This window comes from Gopherus flavomarginatus, chromosome 1 (genome assembly GCF_025201925.1).
Source record: "Gopherus flavomarginatus isolate rGopFla2 chromosome 1, rGopFla2.mat.asm, whole genome shotgun sequence".
Lineage (NCBI taxonomy): Eukaryota > Metazoa > Chordata > Testudines > Testudinidae > Gopherus > Gopherus flavomarginatus.
Genome location: NC_066617.1, coordinates 359,258,585 through 359,275,868, shown reverse-complemented (window position 1 = coordinate 359,275,868; position 17,284 = coordinate 359,258,585). Strand labels below are relative to the sequence as shown.

Below are 17,284 nucleotides of genomic sequence, written 5' to 3'. Positions count from 1 at the left end.
GTTTTAATTTCCCCATCAGAAGGTTGACACTAGGAAAGAAAAGCACATGTTGTTATATAGGGAAAAAAATCCATAGAGCTCACAAATCAATTTTGTTGGACCGTTTTTTTGTGAATTTCTGCAACCAGCAGTGCATGGAATTTGCCCCTAATTTCTTTTATTTTTTTGGGTATAACATATTATTGATTTCCGTTCCCGTAACATTTTAAAAAAATTCTGTGGAAATAAAGATGAATACACTGCAGTCTCCCAAGGATCTCCATTGTACGTCTTCCTTGGTAGTTTACATCACCATCACCCTTCAGTTAAATAATGTTACCTAGAGGAGCAATTGTACTTTCCTTGGGAGGGGAAGATGTAAAGACTGAGGAAAATGAAATACATATATATGTATTTCAACTAACTCCAAAAACCTTTTACTCTCCTGCCCCTTGAAGCATATATAAAATAATAAGAAGGGATTAATATACATCACATGGGGATATAAATCCCAAAGGAAAATGAGGCTGCTGTGATATTCTGCTAGAAACATTGTCTAGCAGTCCAAAAACTACCTTCCCCAGGCTTCAATTAAATGTTATCGTATCACTGCTGATTCCTTTGTTAAAACACTGAGCTTCAACTGTCTTCCTAATAGCAAGTATGTTGTTTGTGCCGTATTGTCCAGATAAATATTGATTAGGTTTAAATAAAAAAAAAATAGCTGTAACATGCACAACAAACATTTGATTTTCAGGTGCAGCAGCCAATTATAACTCAAGGATCCACTGTTACAAAGATAACTTTTGAGGGGCGACAGCCTCCTACTGTTTCAAAGGTAGCAGGCGGCAATTCTGTGCCCAAACTGGCATCGCCAGTTACAAGCCTATTTCCCATGCAGGCATCTGTGAAGACAGCAGTAGCAGACATTTTGAAAATGTCTATGATGGAAGCTCAGATTGACACAAACGTAGAACATATGGTAGTGGATCCCCCAAACAAGGCCATGTCCACTAGTAAACTCGCTAGTGAAGCAGAATCATCACCTTGTATCCAGGTGCCAAGGGTGACTGCAGTAGGGATGACGGCAACTTCCATCTCTCAGCAACTGAAATGTAAAGAGTCCTGTTCAAGTCCTCCTGCTGCTGATCCTGCTTTAACAGAGAAGAAAGTGGATGCACAAGGAGTGCCTTCAACAAACCAGTTTATACACATTCAGAATATATCCCAAAAGAAAGCTGAAGGGATTTCATCTGAAATTATTATCCAGGTAAGAGAAGAGCAGAGCAAATAAAGGTAAAAAAAATAAAGCAGATATTTTCTATGTTTGTGTGTCTAAAGCCTTAATAGCATCTGAACAATGTTCAAGTATTTTTTTTTCCTTTCTTACTTTGGTTCTCCTCTACCCCAAAACAGTAAGTGATTTAAGAATATAAAAATGTTAGGCACTTGTTTATTAAATTGGCAATACGTTGTTAAATACAGTTTCTCAAACATGCTGGTCAGTGCATTCCTGTTGTCTGTCTCCTGAGCATTTTAAGTGTTCTGCTTTGCTTTCCCATTAAGGAAACAAACCAAACTTGCTAGATATTCCAAATCACCTTCTAACTGAAATGCTTGAACATGCAACTTTTGCTGTTACCGTGGAGGTATGATTTGTGCTATGTCTTTTTACAGCGTCTTACAGTCTTACCTGTTTTTTAATGTAAAACTTTCTTCAGCATAAAGTAGATTTGGTAGAATCTCACTAATTCAAACTGACTGGGAGACCGTTTGCAAATTAGTAATTAAAGACCAGATTCATCAAAGCACTTAAGTACATTATTAACTTTATGCATATGAGTAAGTCTCATTGATTTGAAGTCAACAGGACCACATACATCCTTCAGATAAGCAGATACTTATATGCTTTGATGAATCAGGGCCTAAGTGAACAAATGTGAAAATGTTCATTTATTCAAATTTAGTTTTATTTTGATACTTTATAACATATTATTGTATTCCATAGTACAGATTGTCAAAGCATTGAGATTTTAGTCATCTGAAATCTCTCAGCACTCTAATTATACATACTTATAAGTACATAAAAGGTTGTTACAAGGAGGGAGAAAAATTGTTTTCCTTAACATCTAAGGATAGGACAAGAAGCAATGGGTTTACGTAGTGGCAAGGGTAATTTAGGTTGGATATTAGGGAAAAATTCCTAACTGTCAAGGTATTTAAGCAGTGGAATAAATTGCCTAGGGAGGTTGTGGAATCTCCATCACTGGAGATTTTTAAGGGCAGGTTAGACAAACACCTGTCAGGGATGGTCTAGATAATACTTAATCCTGCCATGAGTGCAGGGAATTAGACTAGATGACCTTTCAAGGTCCCTTCTAGTCCTGCACTTCTATGATGCTATGATACTGACTCATTGCAGAGAAGTGGACAGAATGCCATTGTGTTTGTATGCAGTGTTTGACTTAAGAGATTTTATTATATACACTTATGGTGAAAAGTGTGTAATTGTGATGGAAACAAATATGCTAACTTTGATTTATTTATAAAGTTTACAAATACTTTGAATTATTTTGTAATATTTTCCTTGAAACTAAGTAGTTTTCCTAGGAATACTCAGGATTTTGTATCTGTTGAGGAGTGAGGGCTAAGAGATAGATGTAGTAGAGTAAAATAATCAGTATATCATAAGTATTTATATGATGCTAATCACCATAGTATTTAGGTGTGGTTATGATGTCTGGGCCATTTCAAAATCAAAATGCCTATCTGATTATCAATTTAATAATTAAAATGTAGGTATATTTTCCATACAATCTAGAAATTAAAAACAAAAAACAATTTAGTCATTTATTGTATTCCTTTGTTATTGCAGTACTTCTATCAGTCTAAATCTATTCTTTCTTTTGTATTAATCCAACCAGTTTCAGGGACCCATTGTGCAATATGTTGTATGTACAACAGTCAGAAGTCTCGACCCCAAAATACTTAGTCTAAATAGAGAGAACATGCAGAGGGTGAGAGTACGTTACCCCTATTTTACACATGGGCCAGATAGCAAACAGATTAAGTAACTTGTCAAAGGTTACACAGGAAGTCTGGCAGAGCTGGCAATTAATCCCAGATCTTTTGAGTCCCAGCCAACTGCCTTAATCACAAGACTATCCTTTCTTTAATTGTAATTATTTCAATTTACCCTTCATTGAAAAAATCCTGCCAAATGATCCTTTCATGCTACATTTAATTTAGCAATATTATAACAATAGGATGAAAACAAATGTATTGACTTTGGGAAAGTGTTTCTGGGCTTCTTACAACTGTTTAATAGGCATGAACATCTCTTTCATTTAAACATACAAATCCTTAACTCACCTGTCAAAACTGCATATTAAAACTTCATTTTTTCTTTCCTTTAGACTATTCCTCAATACTCCATCCCTTGTCACTCCAGCTCCAATGTGGTAGTGGAACCCAGTGGGCTCCTGGAGCTCAATAACTTTACTAGTCAACGTCTTGATGATGAGGAGACAGCAATGGAACAAGATGTGGACAGCAGTACTGAGGAAGGCACTGAGCCCAGCCCCTCTCAAAGTTCTGCTGAACAATCCTAATGAATTGGGACGCTGGAGGGCACTTTAAATTCATCTTGGCAATTGAGTGTCCAAGATGCCGTTGTATTGTGATGTATTAGAGCACTTTGCCTATTAGAGTTGTTCATTGGACCCTTGAAGCATCAGTGTGTTTTAACAAGACAGTATTGCAGAAACGACATCTTAAAATTGTTTCAAAAAGGATGTAGTTGCCAAGATACAGTAAACCTGTGACAGTGGAATGTATGTCTTAAAAAAAAAACAAAAAAAGGGGCAAAGCTACAGTGAACTGAAAAGATTGAGTAGAAGTTCTTGCTATGAAGCTCTTGACCACATACTGAAACTTTTCAGTAAAAAGGGACCTTTTACTTTGCTGTGTCTTTCTTTTTGTAGCTATTGAGCAAAACACCATCACAGAGAATGTTTAGTAGATGTTTGTATTTTTAAATAGCATGTGAGATAAAAGGTGTGTCTGTACTGGAAAAGCCCCAGGAATTTCTGAATTGGTTAGCTTTCTTGCACTTGAGCTCAATTAATGTTCATATTTTTAATCGTAAATATAGTTTATTTTTTTAATTGTTGGTGAATATTTGGACATAAGCAAAATCACTAACAGGTAACATGGTTTGGTGGATTTTGTTTTCATATATTACAAGAAATATGCTGATTTAATGTGCAAAACATTTCTTTTTATGCCACAAGCACATGAAAAGCCCATTTAGTCTAATTAACCTCTGATAATTTATTTAAATGCAGTGATTTAAAACCAGGCCAAGTTGCTTAACTAGTTCCTGTTAAACAGGCAAATGTTTTCATTCTAATGCTGTGGGGTAGCAGAAATGTATTCTGGTTTAAAACAAATGTTCAGATTTGGGAATATTTGTTTCATTATCTCATAACTTCAGCTTGTATTCAGATGCAAGCTGAGACTTTTAAAAATCCATATTTTACACTTACATGCGTTTTTTAAAATGACTTTTGGGGGTTTAAAAGCTTAAACTGATTAGTTATGTTTCAGAGGTACTCCTCAGCCTTATGACTTGACTTGTTCAAGCAATATGTTGGGTTTTTATGATCGTTACAAGCCACGGAAAGAGATTTGGGTGCAGGTGGAATGACAGGAGAGGCTGTTTTAATACGCTCTGGTAATGAAGACAATACCTTTCTTTTTTTAAAACAATGTATATAGAAAAGTTTTTTTAACCATTTTGTATAGATTACATTATAAATAACTAAGCATTTTAAGACTTTGACATCTCGTTCAATTGTACATACATCTATCAGCATAACTGTCCATTTTTTGGTGCTGAAGTACTACTGTAAGTATAATTCATCCAAAGTGTAATACAGGTTTTGCGTCAGTCTTTTTTAAGATGTGATTTTACTGTTGATATTGTAGTTTTTTAAATTCCAACTGAAGAAATGCTTATCAGACTAACATACAAAACCTAAAAAGCTGAACATATTTGTCCTGAACATCTGTGTACGTAACAACGCTGCAGTCTCCTGTAGATGGTGCTGTTGGTTCTCCTTTTAGCCTCTGTTAGCAGTTACTTCATTTATAAAGTCCTTGTGACTTTCATTTTTATGTTTGTTTTGTCTGTTAATTATAAGCCTAAATGGCAAAAGTTTTATCTTTTATGATGGCAAAGAGAAGTGTTCAGCCTGAATATTAAGGAAAAGCTGTACATAGTTGGGTAAGAATTGGATTGTCTTCTCTGCATCATCTATACGTTACAACATTGAATACTGTGACAAGCACCTGTTCCTCCACTTTATTTTACATAACATTAGAAGCACTCAGGTTGGAGAGAAGAGAGAATATATGAAATGGAAAATACCTTATGCTTTTTTTCTAGTTAAAAATTAATGCAGAAATATTGTCAGTCATTCTAGATGGTATTTCAGTTTTAATAGCTGTGTTTGTTTCTAGAACAGAGATACTTAAAGTATGGCCACCCCCCAAAGGCTTTGACGACAAAGCTTGACAAGAAAGATGACGACAAAGCTTGTCAGCTGCAGATTTTATTGCTAGTAGATTCATGCAAGCTGTCTTTTCTGGTCATCTGTCATTGAAGGGGTTAGTATGAGCCTGGTCTATATATTTATTATTCATAAAAATGGATGTCAAATTCTATGCAGATGAGATGAAACCTAGCTTGTGCCCAACTGTTGTCACTCATGGTTTTACAATATATTGGATGTCCCTGTCATAGGCCGAGCTAAATGAAGGAGAGATGAAAGCCTCTTTCAGTATTTCTGTTGCTACTTTATAAGAAGTTTACAACTTTGCCATAAAGTATGGCTCCATGGTTAAATTTGTTATCTCTGTGTAAATTTAGATGGCTGCTGTCATTTCTACAAACAGATTTTAAAAAAACAAATGAAGTGTTAAATTTCTCTTAACACTCATAGCATATTTCACAATTTAAGTTCTGGCCCAATTTTGGTTTCTTGACAGAAAAGTTTATATTGTGGTGGTCTTGTTTTAAGATAGTTGCAAAGAAATTTTTAGAGAGGCCCATGAAATTGAGGATTATATCTGTAGTGAAATTATATTTTGCACTTATAGTGTCATTTCCTTTCATTGAGCCTTTACAAACATGAAGGCTCACAACACCTCTGTTATGAAAGGTAAATATTTTACAGATTGGTAAACTGAGGCACGTGTTAACTGCCTTGCCCACAGGTATAGACGAAGTCTGTTGGGTAGACAGGAAAAGAATGCTGATATCCTAACTCCCACCTCTCTGCATTAAACTTAAGTTTGGATTTCCTTCTTTCCTAATCCTTTCCCAAACCAGTTGTGAATTGAGGCCCTAAATTGTTTGATTTATGATTTTTAGTGAATAAGCTGCAATTGGTAACTAGTTTCATTAGAAAGAAACAAGATAACAGGTTTTGATACTGCACCTAAAGTCCAGACTGTGTTTTGTGTTTCAGCTACAGTAGCTGAAAGTAGAGTGTCATCCATTAAATTTCCTTTACTTTCGTGATTACGCTTCACATCCTTATAGCTCTACTAAAATAAAACATGTACTCTTTAAGTTCCCATGTCCAACAAACAATCTCTGTCGCTACCTGCCAAAGGTATGTACTTGAAATTATTTTCAGTTTACTCTTGCTAGTTCAATCCTGGAGGGGGCCATTTAGGGAACAGGGGTAAAAAAAACTATCTAGGGATTTGTCCTGCTTTGAGCAGGGGGTTGGACTTGATGATCTCCTGAGGTCCCTTCCAACCCTGATAGTCTATGTTTTAGATAAGTTTTATCTTCCTTAAATGGAAGAGATTTGACTTCCTGCCCATCTTTTGCAATGGAATAGCTCAAAAATGAGCTGTGTAGAATTGCTTATTGTTGTTTATATTAATAGTTAGTGTGTTGTAATGAGAGAAATGGAAAATTTGTTACCAAATAATTTCCTTTCTGTTAGCAGTATCTCCTACAATTCTGCTACACATGGGCTGTTTCCCTCTTCTCTGCAGTTCCCAGTGGTAGTTCAAAGCTGCAGCACAGTGTGTGCTGGCTATGCCTCCTCACGCTTGCAGCCAGATTAGTCGTTCCAAAGCTATGTAAAACTCATAGAAGAATATTAGTAACAATAACATGCCAATTCATTAATTACGTACAGCAGATGACTGCCTACATAGTAATAATCCATATAAAATGGTCACCCTTGCCTGTAAAGCTATCCACGGTGGGTAGAATTGTGGGAGATGCTGCTAATAGAAAGGAAATTATTGGGCAAGACATTTTCCATTGTGCAGCCCAGTGTCTCCCACAATTCTGCTATGCATGAGAAGTAGCAGGCAGTGAACTGGAGTGAGGAGGGATAAAGATAGATTGATACAGAATGAGATAAGGAGACACTCCTCCACCGCCCCCATAAAGATTGCTTTTACTGGGTCGCAACCTGCAGCACCTTCCTGCCAAAGGAGGCCTCTGCAGAAGACATGAAATCCACTTTAACAGTGTCTTATAAAGGTGTTTGCTGATCACTAAGTGACCACTCTGCATATTTCAGCAGTGAAAGAATGTGCTTATTCAGCCCACGAGGTCGCCATGGGTCTTGTGGCGTGTGCCTTTATTCCTTCTGGAGCAAGATGCCTGATGCCTAGTAGGCCTCAGCAATGCACAGGCTGATCCATCTAGTGAGGGATAGCTTGGAGGCTCTGGGTCCTTGACACTTTGGATGGAAGGAGCCACATGGTGCATGATCTCCTTGTGGATTCTGTATACTAGATATAACTCTTCAGTGCCCTTCTGATGTCTCAAGTGTGCCACAGTTTCTTGGTCAGCTGCTGTGGTCGTTGAGCAGAATGAAGGATAACCTCCTGTGAGGTATGGAAAAGAGATTTCAGTTTGGGGAGAAAAGATCCTGGAGTTCTCAGCACCACTTTGTCATTGTGGAACATGCAGTAATGTCCCTGCACAGGTAAGTCTGCCAGCTCAGAAACTTGCCTAGCAGATGCAATGGCAACCAGAAAACTGGTTTTGATGGAGAGAAGAATGCTGATATTGAAGCCAGAGGCTCAAAAGGCTTGAGTGATCAGGGTGTTTAAGGCTAATGGTAGATCCCAATTAAGGAAGATTGGTCTGATGGCTGGTCTGGCCAGTCTGACTGCTGAAAAATCTAGAAACCTGGGAGTTCGCTACCAAGGAGCCTGAGGATCCTGTGAATATAATGCTAGTAACCACTGATACCTGATGTGCTATGGTGCTAGGTTAAAGACATTAATCCACACCTTGGAAAAAGCCCAGGAGGATAGCTGGAATCCCTGGGTCTCTTGGGTCTGTATGCCCTTGGCACCAGATACTAAAGTTGGTCCAGATGGAGGAATGGGTATTTAAGGTAGAGATTCCTGGATGAGAGCGAAGTCCCAGTCACCTTGGAAGACAGGCCAAGTGCTATTGATGCTTTCTTTTCAAAAGCTAGACTGTTAGATGAAGACGGTTTGGGTCCAGTTGGGGAAATATACCTCAGAAAAAGAAGTCTGGTATTGCTGGTAGCCATGACAGTGGTTCCAGTTTCAGTTCTATCAGACCAGCAAACCGGGGTCTCCTTGACCACTACAAAGCTAGCACTGTCATCTTTGCTTGTTCCCGCTGTATCTTTTGGATCATTTGCTCTGTGAATGGGAAAGGTGGGAATGAATACAGCAGGCATGTGTTCCTAAGAACTTAGGGTATGCTTCCTTGGCAAAGTACTTCAGACATTTTGTATTTGGGTGATGGAAGACCAAAAAACTGCAAGATCAGTTTGAAGACTTCCTGGTTCAAACACCATTCTGAGTTGTTGTCTTTGCACCTGCTGTGCCAGTCTGCCTATTGGTTCAGCTTCACTTCTGTGTGAATTGCTTTTAGGGAAGGGAGAGACTTTTCTGCCCATCTCATTATTGTCATCATTTCTGCATGTAGTGCTGGGTTCCCTGTCCTTATAACCTACTTATATATGCAACTGGAATTATATTGTCTGACTGGACCAGGACATGATTTTCTACTACATGGTTCTGGCACCTTCATAGGGCAGTCTGAAGGCACAGAGCTCTAGGAGATTGATCCTGTGGTCTCTTTCTGTTGCGGCTCCAGATGCTCTGAGTGGTTCCGGGTCCTTGACGTGCTCCACAGCTCTACAGGCTGGCATCAGTTGTGTGAACCAGAGGGTCTGGAAGATGTATGGGAATGCGCTCATGAGCATTCCTTGGGACTGTCCATCATCTTTGGGTCTTGAGTACTTGCTTTGGGACCAGCATGTGATCCATCATACATTCCGGGGAGTGGTCCCATATTTTCAGTAATATCAGACACCTTATGTGCAATCACACTCTTGGGGTGATCCCTATGCATATTTATGCAACTGAGGGGGGGCGCTAACTGAAGACAGTTGAGCATGAGTTGGCCTCATGCTCTTTTGCAGTATAGATATGAGATACTGCAGCTACTGGAATCTGTCAAGTGATGGGTAGACTTTTGCCTCCAAGGTGTCTTACATAAGAACGGCCATACTGGGTCAGACCAAAGGTCCACCTAGCCCAGTATCTGTCTACCGACAATGGCCAATGCCAGGTGCCCCAGAGGGAGTAAACCTAACAGGCAATGATCAAGTGATCTCTCTCCTGCCATCCATCTCCATCCTCTGACAAACAGAGGCTAGGGACACCATTCCTTACCCATCCTGGCTAATAGCCATTTATGGACTTAACCACCATGAATTTATCCAGTTCTCTTTTAAACGCTGTTATAGTCCTAGCCTTCACAACCTGCTCAGGTAAGGAGTTCCAAGATGACTGTGCGCTGCGTGAAGAACTTACTTTGATTTGTTTTAAACCTGCTGCCTATTAATTTCATTTGGTGACCCCTAGTTCTTGTATTATGGGAATAAGTAAATAACTTTTCCTTATCCACTTTCTCAACATCACTCATGATTTTATATACCTCTATCATATCCCCCTTTAGTCTCCTCTTTTCCAAGCTGAAGAGTCTTAGCCTCTTTAACAGTGGTCCCTAACTTTTTTTTGTGACCAGTAGCACATTCATGTTTTCAGAAGAGTGTGGTGGGCGCCAACAATTTTACAAGGCTTATTTTGTATTTGTACATTAAATAATACAAAAAAATATTTAATATTACATAATATATGAATCCAGAGAAAAGCCGTGAGGACAGAGAACACTGGTTCCGCAGCCCTGGAGTACTCTGTCCCCAGCAGGCATGGGGCCCCAGATTCTCTACTCTGCTGGGCACTAGATGAGCCCCGCACCTGCCGGGGACCGAGAACATCAGCGCCTGCAGCCCCGGAGTTTTCTGTCCCTGGCAGACGGGCCATGGCTTCTCTCCCCTGCTGGGAACTAGGCAGGCCTCGCACCTGCTGGGAACAGAGAACACCACGCCTGCAGCCTGAGTTCTCTGTCCCCGGCAGGTCCGCTGCTGGGCACTAGGCGGGCACACATAAATGGCCCGGTGGGCGCCATGGCATCCGTGGGCACCACGTTGGGACCACTGCTCTTTAATCTTCCTCATATGGGACCCTCTCCAAACCCCTACTCATTTTAGTTGCATTTTTCTGAACCTTTTCTAGTGCTGGAATATCTTTTCTGAGGTGAGACCACATCTGTACACAGTATTCAAGATGTGGGCATACCATGGATTTACATAAGGGCAATAATATATTCTCAGTCTTATTATCTATCCCCTTTTTAATGATGCCTAACATCCTGTTTGCTTTTTTGACTGCCTCTGCACACTGTGTGGACACCTTCAGAGAACTATTACGATGACTCCAAGATCTTTTTCCTGACTTCTTGTAGCTAAATTAGCCCCCATCATATTGCATGTATAGTTGGGGTTATTTTTTCCAATGTGCATTACTTTACATTTATCCACATTAAATTTCATTTGCCATTTTGTTGCCCAATCACTTAGTTTTGTGAGATCTTTTTGAAGTTCTTCACAATCTGCTTTGGTCTTAACTATCTTGAGTAGTTTAGTATCGTCTGCAAACTTTGCCACCTCACTATTTACCCCTTTCTCCAGGTCATGTATGAATAAATTGAATAGGATTGGTCCTAGGACTGACCCCTGGGGAACACCACTAGTTACCCCTCTCCATTCTGAGAATTTACCATTAATTCCTACCCTTTGTTCCCTGTCTTTTAATCAGTTCTCAGTCCATGAAAGGACCTTCCCTTTTATCCCATGACAGCTTAATTTATGTAAGAGCCTTTGGTGAGGGACCTTGTCAAAGACCTTCTGGAAATCTAAGTACACTATATCCACTGGATCCCCCTTGTCCACATGTTTCTTTGACCCCTTCAAAGAACTCTAATCGATTAGTAAGACACGATTTCCCTTTACAGAACCATGTTGACTGTTGCTCAACAGTTTGTTTTTCTGTGTCTGACAATTTTATTCTTAACTATTGTTTCGACTAATTTGCCCGGTACTGACGTTAGACTTACCAGTCTAATTGCCGGGATCACCTCTAGAGCCCTTTTTAAATACTGGCGTTACATTAGCTAACTTCCAGTCATTGGGTACTGAAGTCGATTTAAAGGACAGGTTACAAACCTTAGTTAACAGTTCCGCAACTTCACATTTGAGTTCTTTCAGAACTCTTGGGTGAATGCCATCAGGACCTGGTGACTTGTTAATGTTGAGTTTATCAATTAATTCCAAAACCTCCTCTAATGACACTTCAATCTGTGACAGTTCCTCAGATTTGTCACCTACAAAAGCCAGCTCAGGTTTGGGCTTATGTCCAATCCCAGGTGAGTTATCCTTGTTGAGGGAATCAAGGAACTTTTCTTGATGTTATAAAGCCATGCACTTACAGGAGATCCAGAGTCCAAATCATAGCATTGTGCTCTCCAGCCTGGGTCACAGCTCTGATCAGAAAGTTGTCCAGAAAGGGGTAATGGTGAGTACTCTGCAACCTGAGTCCGGCTATGATCGCCACTTGCATCTTTGTGAAGATCATCAGGGCTAATGAGAGACTGCATGGGTGCATTCAGTACGGGTAGTGATCTATGCCTTAAGGAGATCTCAGTAGATTGTGGAGCATTGGCATATGGGAACACTGAGATATGTATCTGCCAGGTCCACTAAGGTTAGGATGTCCCCTTAGATTAGGATTAGACTGTAGAATATAGGGTCTCCTTGTGGAATTTTGTTTTCTTCACTTGTTAAATCTCTTGAAGCTGATAATGGTCTCCCCTTCCCCCCAAGTGCACTTCTGAACAATAAAAATGATGAGGTAGATCCCAGAAAGCCGGGAGACCAGTTTGTGCTTGGCAGAGTCACTGGAGCTGGGAAATTGGATAAAAAGGGGATGGGATGGAGCCTGTAGTTTATGAGAGTATCCCTGATTCACTCCTTCTTATTCACTGGTCTATAGTCAATTTATTCCTTTCCTCTGAAAAGTGGGAAATTCTGCCTCCTAGATTCAAGTTTGGCCAGAGGCACATTTCCTAATCATGCTGGGCTCTTGAACATTGTGGGACAACTGTGGGTTTTCTCCTCAATGCTGGGTCTGAGATTTGCCCTTGATAAGTCTGCTATTCTTCCTTTAGTACTCCTCTGAGGAGAATAGGCAAAAGTAGTGTCTCTGCCTAAAAGCAGGTTTGTACTCTCTTCTTAGAGCACTCAGCAGAGAGAGGAGGGCCTAGCTTAGATTTAGCAGCATTTTCTGCCACTGTGTAATCTAGTTTTTCTCTAAAGAGGAGAGATCCTGTGAGATTAGCGGAACATAGGACTTGTTTGGAGTGAGCAGGTACCTTCCAGGGGCGGAGCCATAGGTGTTGAATAGCTGCTGAGCAGGATGCTATAGCCAGGGCTGAAAATTGCATCCTTGGAGGCATCAGCCAAGAATACTGTTGCCTGGGAAGTTTTCTTAAGAATGGAGCTTGAAGCTATGGTGATCTCGGTCCTCCAGGTTCCTAGGGTATGCCAGCCAGGATATTGTAGCTCTCACAAAGCATGTGACTGTGAGAGATGTGCTGATGAAGGTTCAAAGTCCCTTTGTTAGGGTAGCTTCCACCTTCCTGTCTGTTGGGTTCTTAGGAAGAATTCCTCCTTCTGATGGGATAATCAGCCTTTGGGAGTTTGGTAATATTATATTTTGTCTCTTGCAGTTTATAGAATCTAAGGTCATGTCTGTTAATGCATATAGCCTTGTTGGGTTTTTCCCAGTACTCTGACTGCATCCTCTAAGGAGGAATGCAAGGGAATCACGACCTGAGGGTAGCAGTTGGAGGGAAGATATTTGCTTTGAGGCATATCCTCAGGAGCTTGCTCAGGTTGGATCTGGATTTTGGACACAACCATTTTGCGCATGGCCTCAGACATCTTGGAGAAGGGGAAAATGTATTGGATTGTTTCAAATCCTGCTCAGAATCAGAGTGCAAAAGCACTCCTCCTTCAATACAGGAGCAGGGGTCTGAGTTAGAAGCTTCCTGAATTTTTTGTACTTTTTCATTCCCTTTTTGCTCTGTTTGGTTTTATTTATTTTTTTTGTTTTTGTTTTGTGTTTTAACTTTTTGGCATGCTTTTTGGGCATGGCTGTGGCCAGAGCACAGTCTTTTGCTGCTTGTCTTACACAGAAAGCCCTTTAGAAATTTCTCTGTGTCCTTCCCTTCAAGATTCAAGTCTCCTGATTTGGGTTGGGAAGGAGGAGGGTTATTTATTACCACTACTTCTCTTTCCAAAGAATTCTAGACCCATTTTAGGGCTTTTGGGGAGACTGATAGTTTCACAAGGGATTTATATTTGCAGTCCTGCATTGCCCAAGCACTTATTCCCTGGGCCTACTAGATGAAGTCATCCTCATCCTTAGAGTCTCACCCTGATCTGCTCTCTCTCTCCTGGTCAGGCTTTTTTGTGGCAGAGTTGCAGATTCTTGGGGTGGTAGGGGACCCAACATGCCTGTCTCACTCAGAGCCTGGTAGAGTTAGGGTTGGCTGGTTCAGAACAGCCTGGGCATAATTCACCTAAGCCTGAGAAAGGTATCTCACATATAGAGCACCTTTTAGATTATGCCCAGTACTTTGCTGAAAGCGGGCAGAGGGATATCTGTGGAGGTGCTGCAGCAGAGGCACCAGCTGTCTATTGTCACAGTTTCAGCTGAACCTGTATTTCCCCCTCTATGGTCCAAGATTGACACGTACTTTAGGCTTCTATCTCCAAGCCATCATCTCTCTTAATCAGTGACCCATGTCCCACTCCCTCCTAACTGGAAATTTTAAGGTTGCACAGCTCCGTGCCTTACGCTGTGATATCCTCAGCAAGCCAGACTGCCTAAAAGAGCAGCACCTGCATTTTGCCTTCTCTCCAAGGGCTCTGACCAGTGTGTTGCCCGTAGTTATAAGTTACCATACAGCTCCTAAGCAAGCATATTTATTCTCAAGGTAAAAACATTACAGAAAAAAACATTGAAACAATTTAAAAGAAATTACACACATACAAGAAAGTCTACCAGAGGGTACACTCCAACCCCGGGTTCTGGTAGGTTTTAGTCCTTCAAAACCCACAGTTCAGTTTCTCCTATGGTTACAAGGTCATCTGTCTTAGATCCAGAAAACAAAGCTGGTTAGATCTAAGGCCTTTCTGCAGACAATGACCTTTTCCTCACAGCATAGCTTCCAAAGGCAGGGTTTTTGCATAACCTGAGATAATTTGCATTAACCTCTTCGTAGGTGTTTTCCAGGAAATCCACTTAACACTTATTGTCCCAAAAGTTCATATTTGTTTGGAGCATTTTGAATATAGTCTTTTGAATTCCCAGGTTTCATATCTGTCACATCTCCCCCTAGAGGGGTTACATACAATCCCAGCCCACAGTGATATGGAAACTTAATACAATAAGGTCTTCTGAGGGTATTGCAGGAAATTGCTGTATTTGTCACAGCTATGACCACGCATTACTCAAAACCTAGGCAAGGAGGCTTGAATTAAAAATAACACTCCTACCTGAAAACAGCTAAAAATAAGAAATATAGAAGGATGGGAGCAAAGCGAGCTGCCACTTTACTGCTGCTATGGAGGCAGAAAATCTGGTGGCAAGTGGGAGAGAGGGGACATGGCCATTTTTGAACAACCTCCAGGAACTTCAGTGAGGAATGGTCTATGTGTAGCATATTTGTGGGAGATGCTCGGCTGCAGAAACTTGTTCAACAGGAATTAGTGAGTTGGAATTTTAGTGAAGCTTAGTGTTCCTAATCGTGGGCCACTTGGATTCAGCATCTTATGGAAATTGGATCACAGACTGAAATCGGTACCAAGGTATTTAATTTTCAAGAATACAGATTAGGGAAATCTGGTGGAATATGCAGTGGGCGAAAGTATTAAAATGCATAAATGTGGCAGAGATTTAGAGAATTGTAAGACACCAGGTTCAAGCTACAAGAACCTGCATTTCCTCTGAATGTTTTTTAAAAAGTAGTAAATATGGCTGAAACAGGCTCAAAATATTTTTTAATAGATTGCAAAGAGGCGAGGGTGAAAGGAATGAAACAATGGTTTCTAGGAAAAAGAAAAGGTCTGAAAAAGTTACCTGAAGAGAAGATAAAGACTTCCACAAATCTATTGGGAAAGAAAAAGTTGGCTGATTAGCGAATAAGGGTGGGGAAATAAAAATAAAATGATGATTAAGTGGGTGGGACACTGAATGTGTACTTACCACAGCGTGCAGATTAAGTCTTTCTGTTCTGATGAGCATACATTAAATTCTAACAGTACAGTTGGCATAGTGTGTACTGGATGATGCGGAAGACAGCTAAAGCTGCAGCTAGGCCATGCTTACACTTGCAGTAGAATGGCACTGCTGTAATCGATGCAGTGATTGTTGATTAATTGGATCTGGTGAAGACACACTAAATCGATGGAAGAGTACTCTCCCATTGATTTGTGTACTCCAACTCCCCGAGAAGCATAAGGGAAGTTGACCGGAGACGCTCTCCTGTTGCCATAGCGCAGTGTAGACACTGTGGTAAGTGGATCTAACTAGTCTACTTCAGTTATGTTATCCATGTAACTGAAGTTACGTAACTTAAATCGATTTTACCACAGTAGTGTAGACAGCCCAACTACCAGAAAAGTCATGTTATTGAATAAGTATTGACTGCATTGATAAAATAACATTCAGTAGTTGAATACAAAATACAAACTTATTTGGTTGAACAGCGTATTCCCTGTATAGTACTCAAACATTTCTAGTTCAATTTTAATTTTTTTTTAATTAGGTAGATTACCAATTTTTTTCTAGTGTGCTGAGGTGCTTTGAAGAAGGAATTAATGTTCTCAGAGATTTATTTTAAATCATTGAAAGAAGAAAATACCAAATTCAAAAAAGCCAATGTGGTACTGATCTCTTACCTATAATAACTGACAGATCAACTGTAAGTCCAACTTTGTTCCTTAAAATGGAAAATGTGCCTCACAAGAGCTAGATATGTTTAGTGTACCAAAAGAGAATGTTTAGAAAGAGGTGATGTGATGTCATGGTCTACAAGGAGAAGATAACTGGTATTCGGGACCCTTTAATCAAGCAGATAGACATAAGATTCAAAGGCTGGAAATTTAAATTAGAAAAATTCAAATTGGAAATAAGATTGAGAGTAACTTTTAGAATAGGTTACCCTGGAAAATGATAAATTCTCTATTGCTTGGCATCTTTAAATGGAGATTGGGTGTCTTTCTAAAAGCTATGCTGTAGTTTAACCACAAGTACAGGAATTACTGAGTGAAATTCAGTGACTTGTGTCGTACCAAAGGTAAGATTAGATGATCATAATGGAACCTTTTGGCCTTAAATCTATGAAAAAGTATTAAAACCAATATGAGAAGAAATTTATAAGCAGCTAGAGGTGACATAGTGAGCAGCAAATGTAAGGAAATGGCAGATGTAATATTTTAATAAAAACATTCAGCAGTCTCATAATTTTACTTGTACAGTAGAATTCAACTGGGGCTCAAAAGTTACTGAAAATCTCTGTAAATAAGGGGTAATAATTAAATGACAAATATATCACATTGAGGTCAATTTGGATAACCCAAGGATTTGTTGGGTCTTAATTAACAAATGGTTTCTAGGGAGATGAATATCTTGGGATCATTGGATTGGGGGGGGATAGGTGATAGCTGAGAGTTTTTAAAGTATTATTAAAAACAGTATCAATTTGGCTCTGAATCATTGTTAAAGCTTATAAGGCTAGTCTAGATAATAC

The 17,284-nt window shown here is 39.8% G+C and overlaps 2 protein-coding genes across 7 annotated transcripts in view; one reads left to right on the top strand and one right to left on the bottom strand.

Annotated features, from left to right (window-relative positions):
* The window catches only part of EMSY (EMSY transcriptional repressor, BRCA2 interacting), a 59,370-nt gene extending 54,219 nt beyond the window's left edge, over window positions 1–5,151 (top strand). For all 6 annotated transcript variants that reach the window (XM_050930347.1, XM_050930339.1, XM_050930330.1 and 3 more), the window contains 2 exons: window positions 737–1,249; window positions 3,396–5,151. In XM_050930347.1, coding sequence (XP_050786304.1) covers window positions 737–1,249; window positions 3,396–3,590 — 708 coding nt within the window. In that variant the 3' untranslated portion in view covers window positions 3,591–5,151. The remainder of the gene's footprint in view (window positions 1–736; window positions 1,250–3,395) is intronic.
* Window positions 1–17,284, bottom strand: part of LRRC32 (leucine rich repeat containing 32) — a 360,881-nt gene that overhangs the window by 182,298 nt on the left and 161,299 nt on the right. The gene's annotated exons all lie outside the window — the stretch shown is intronic.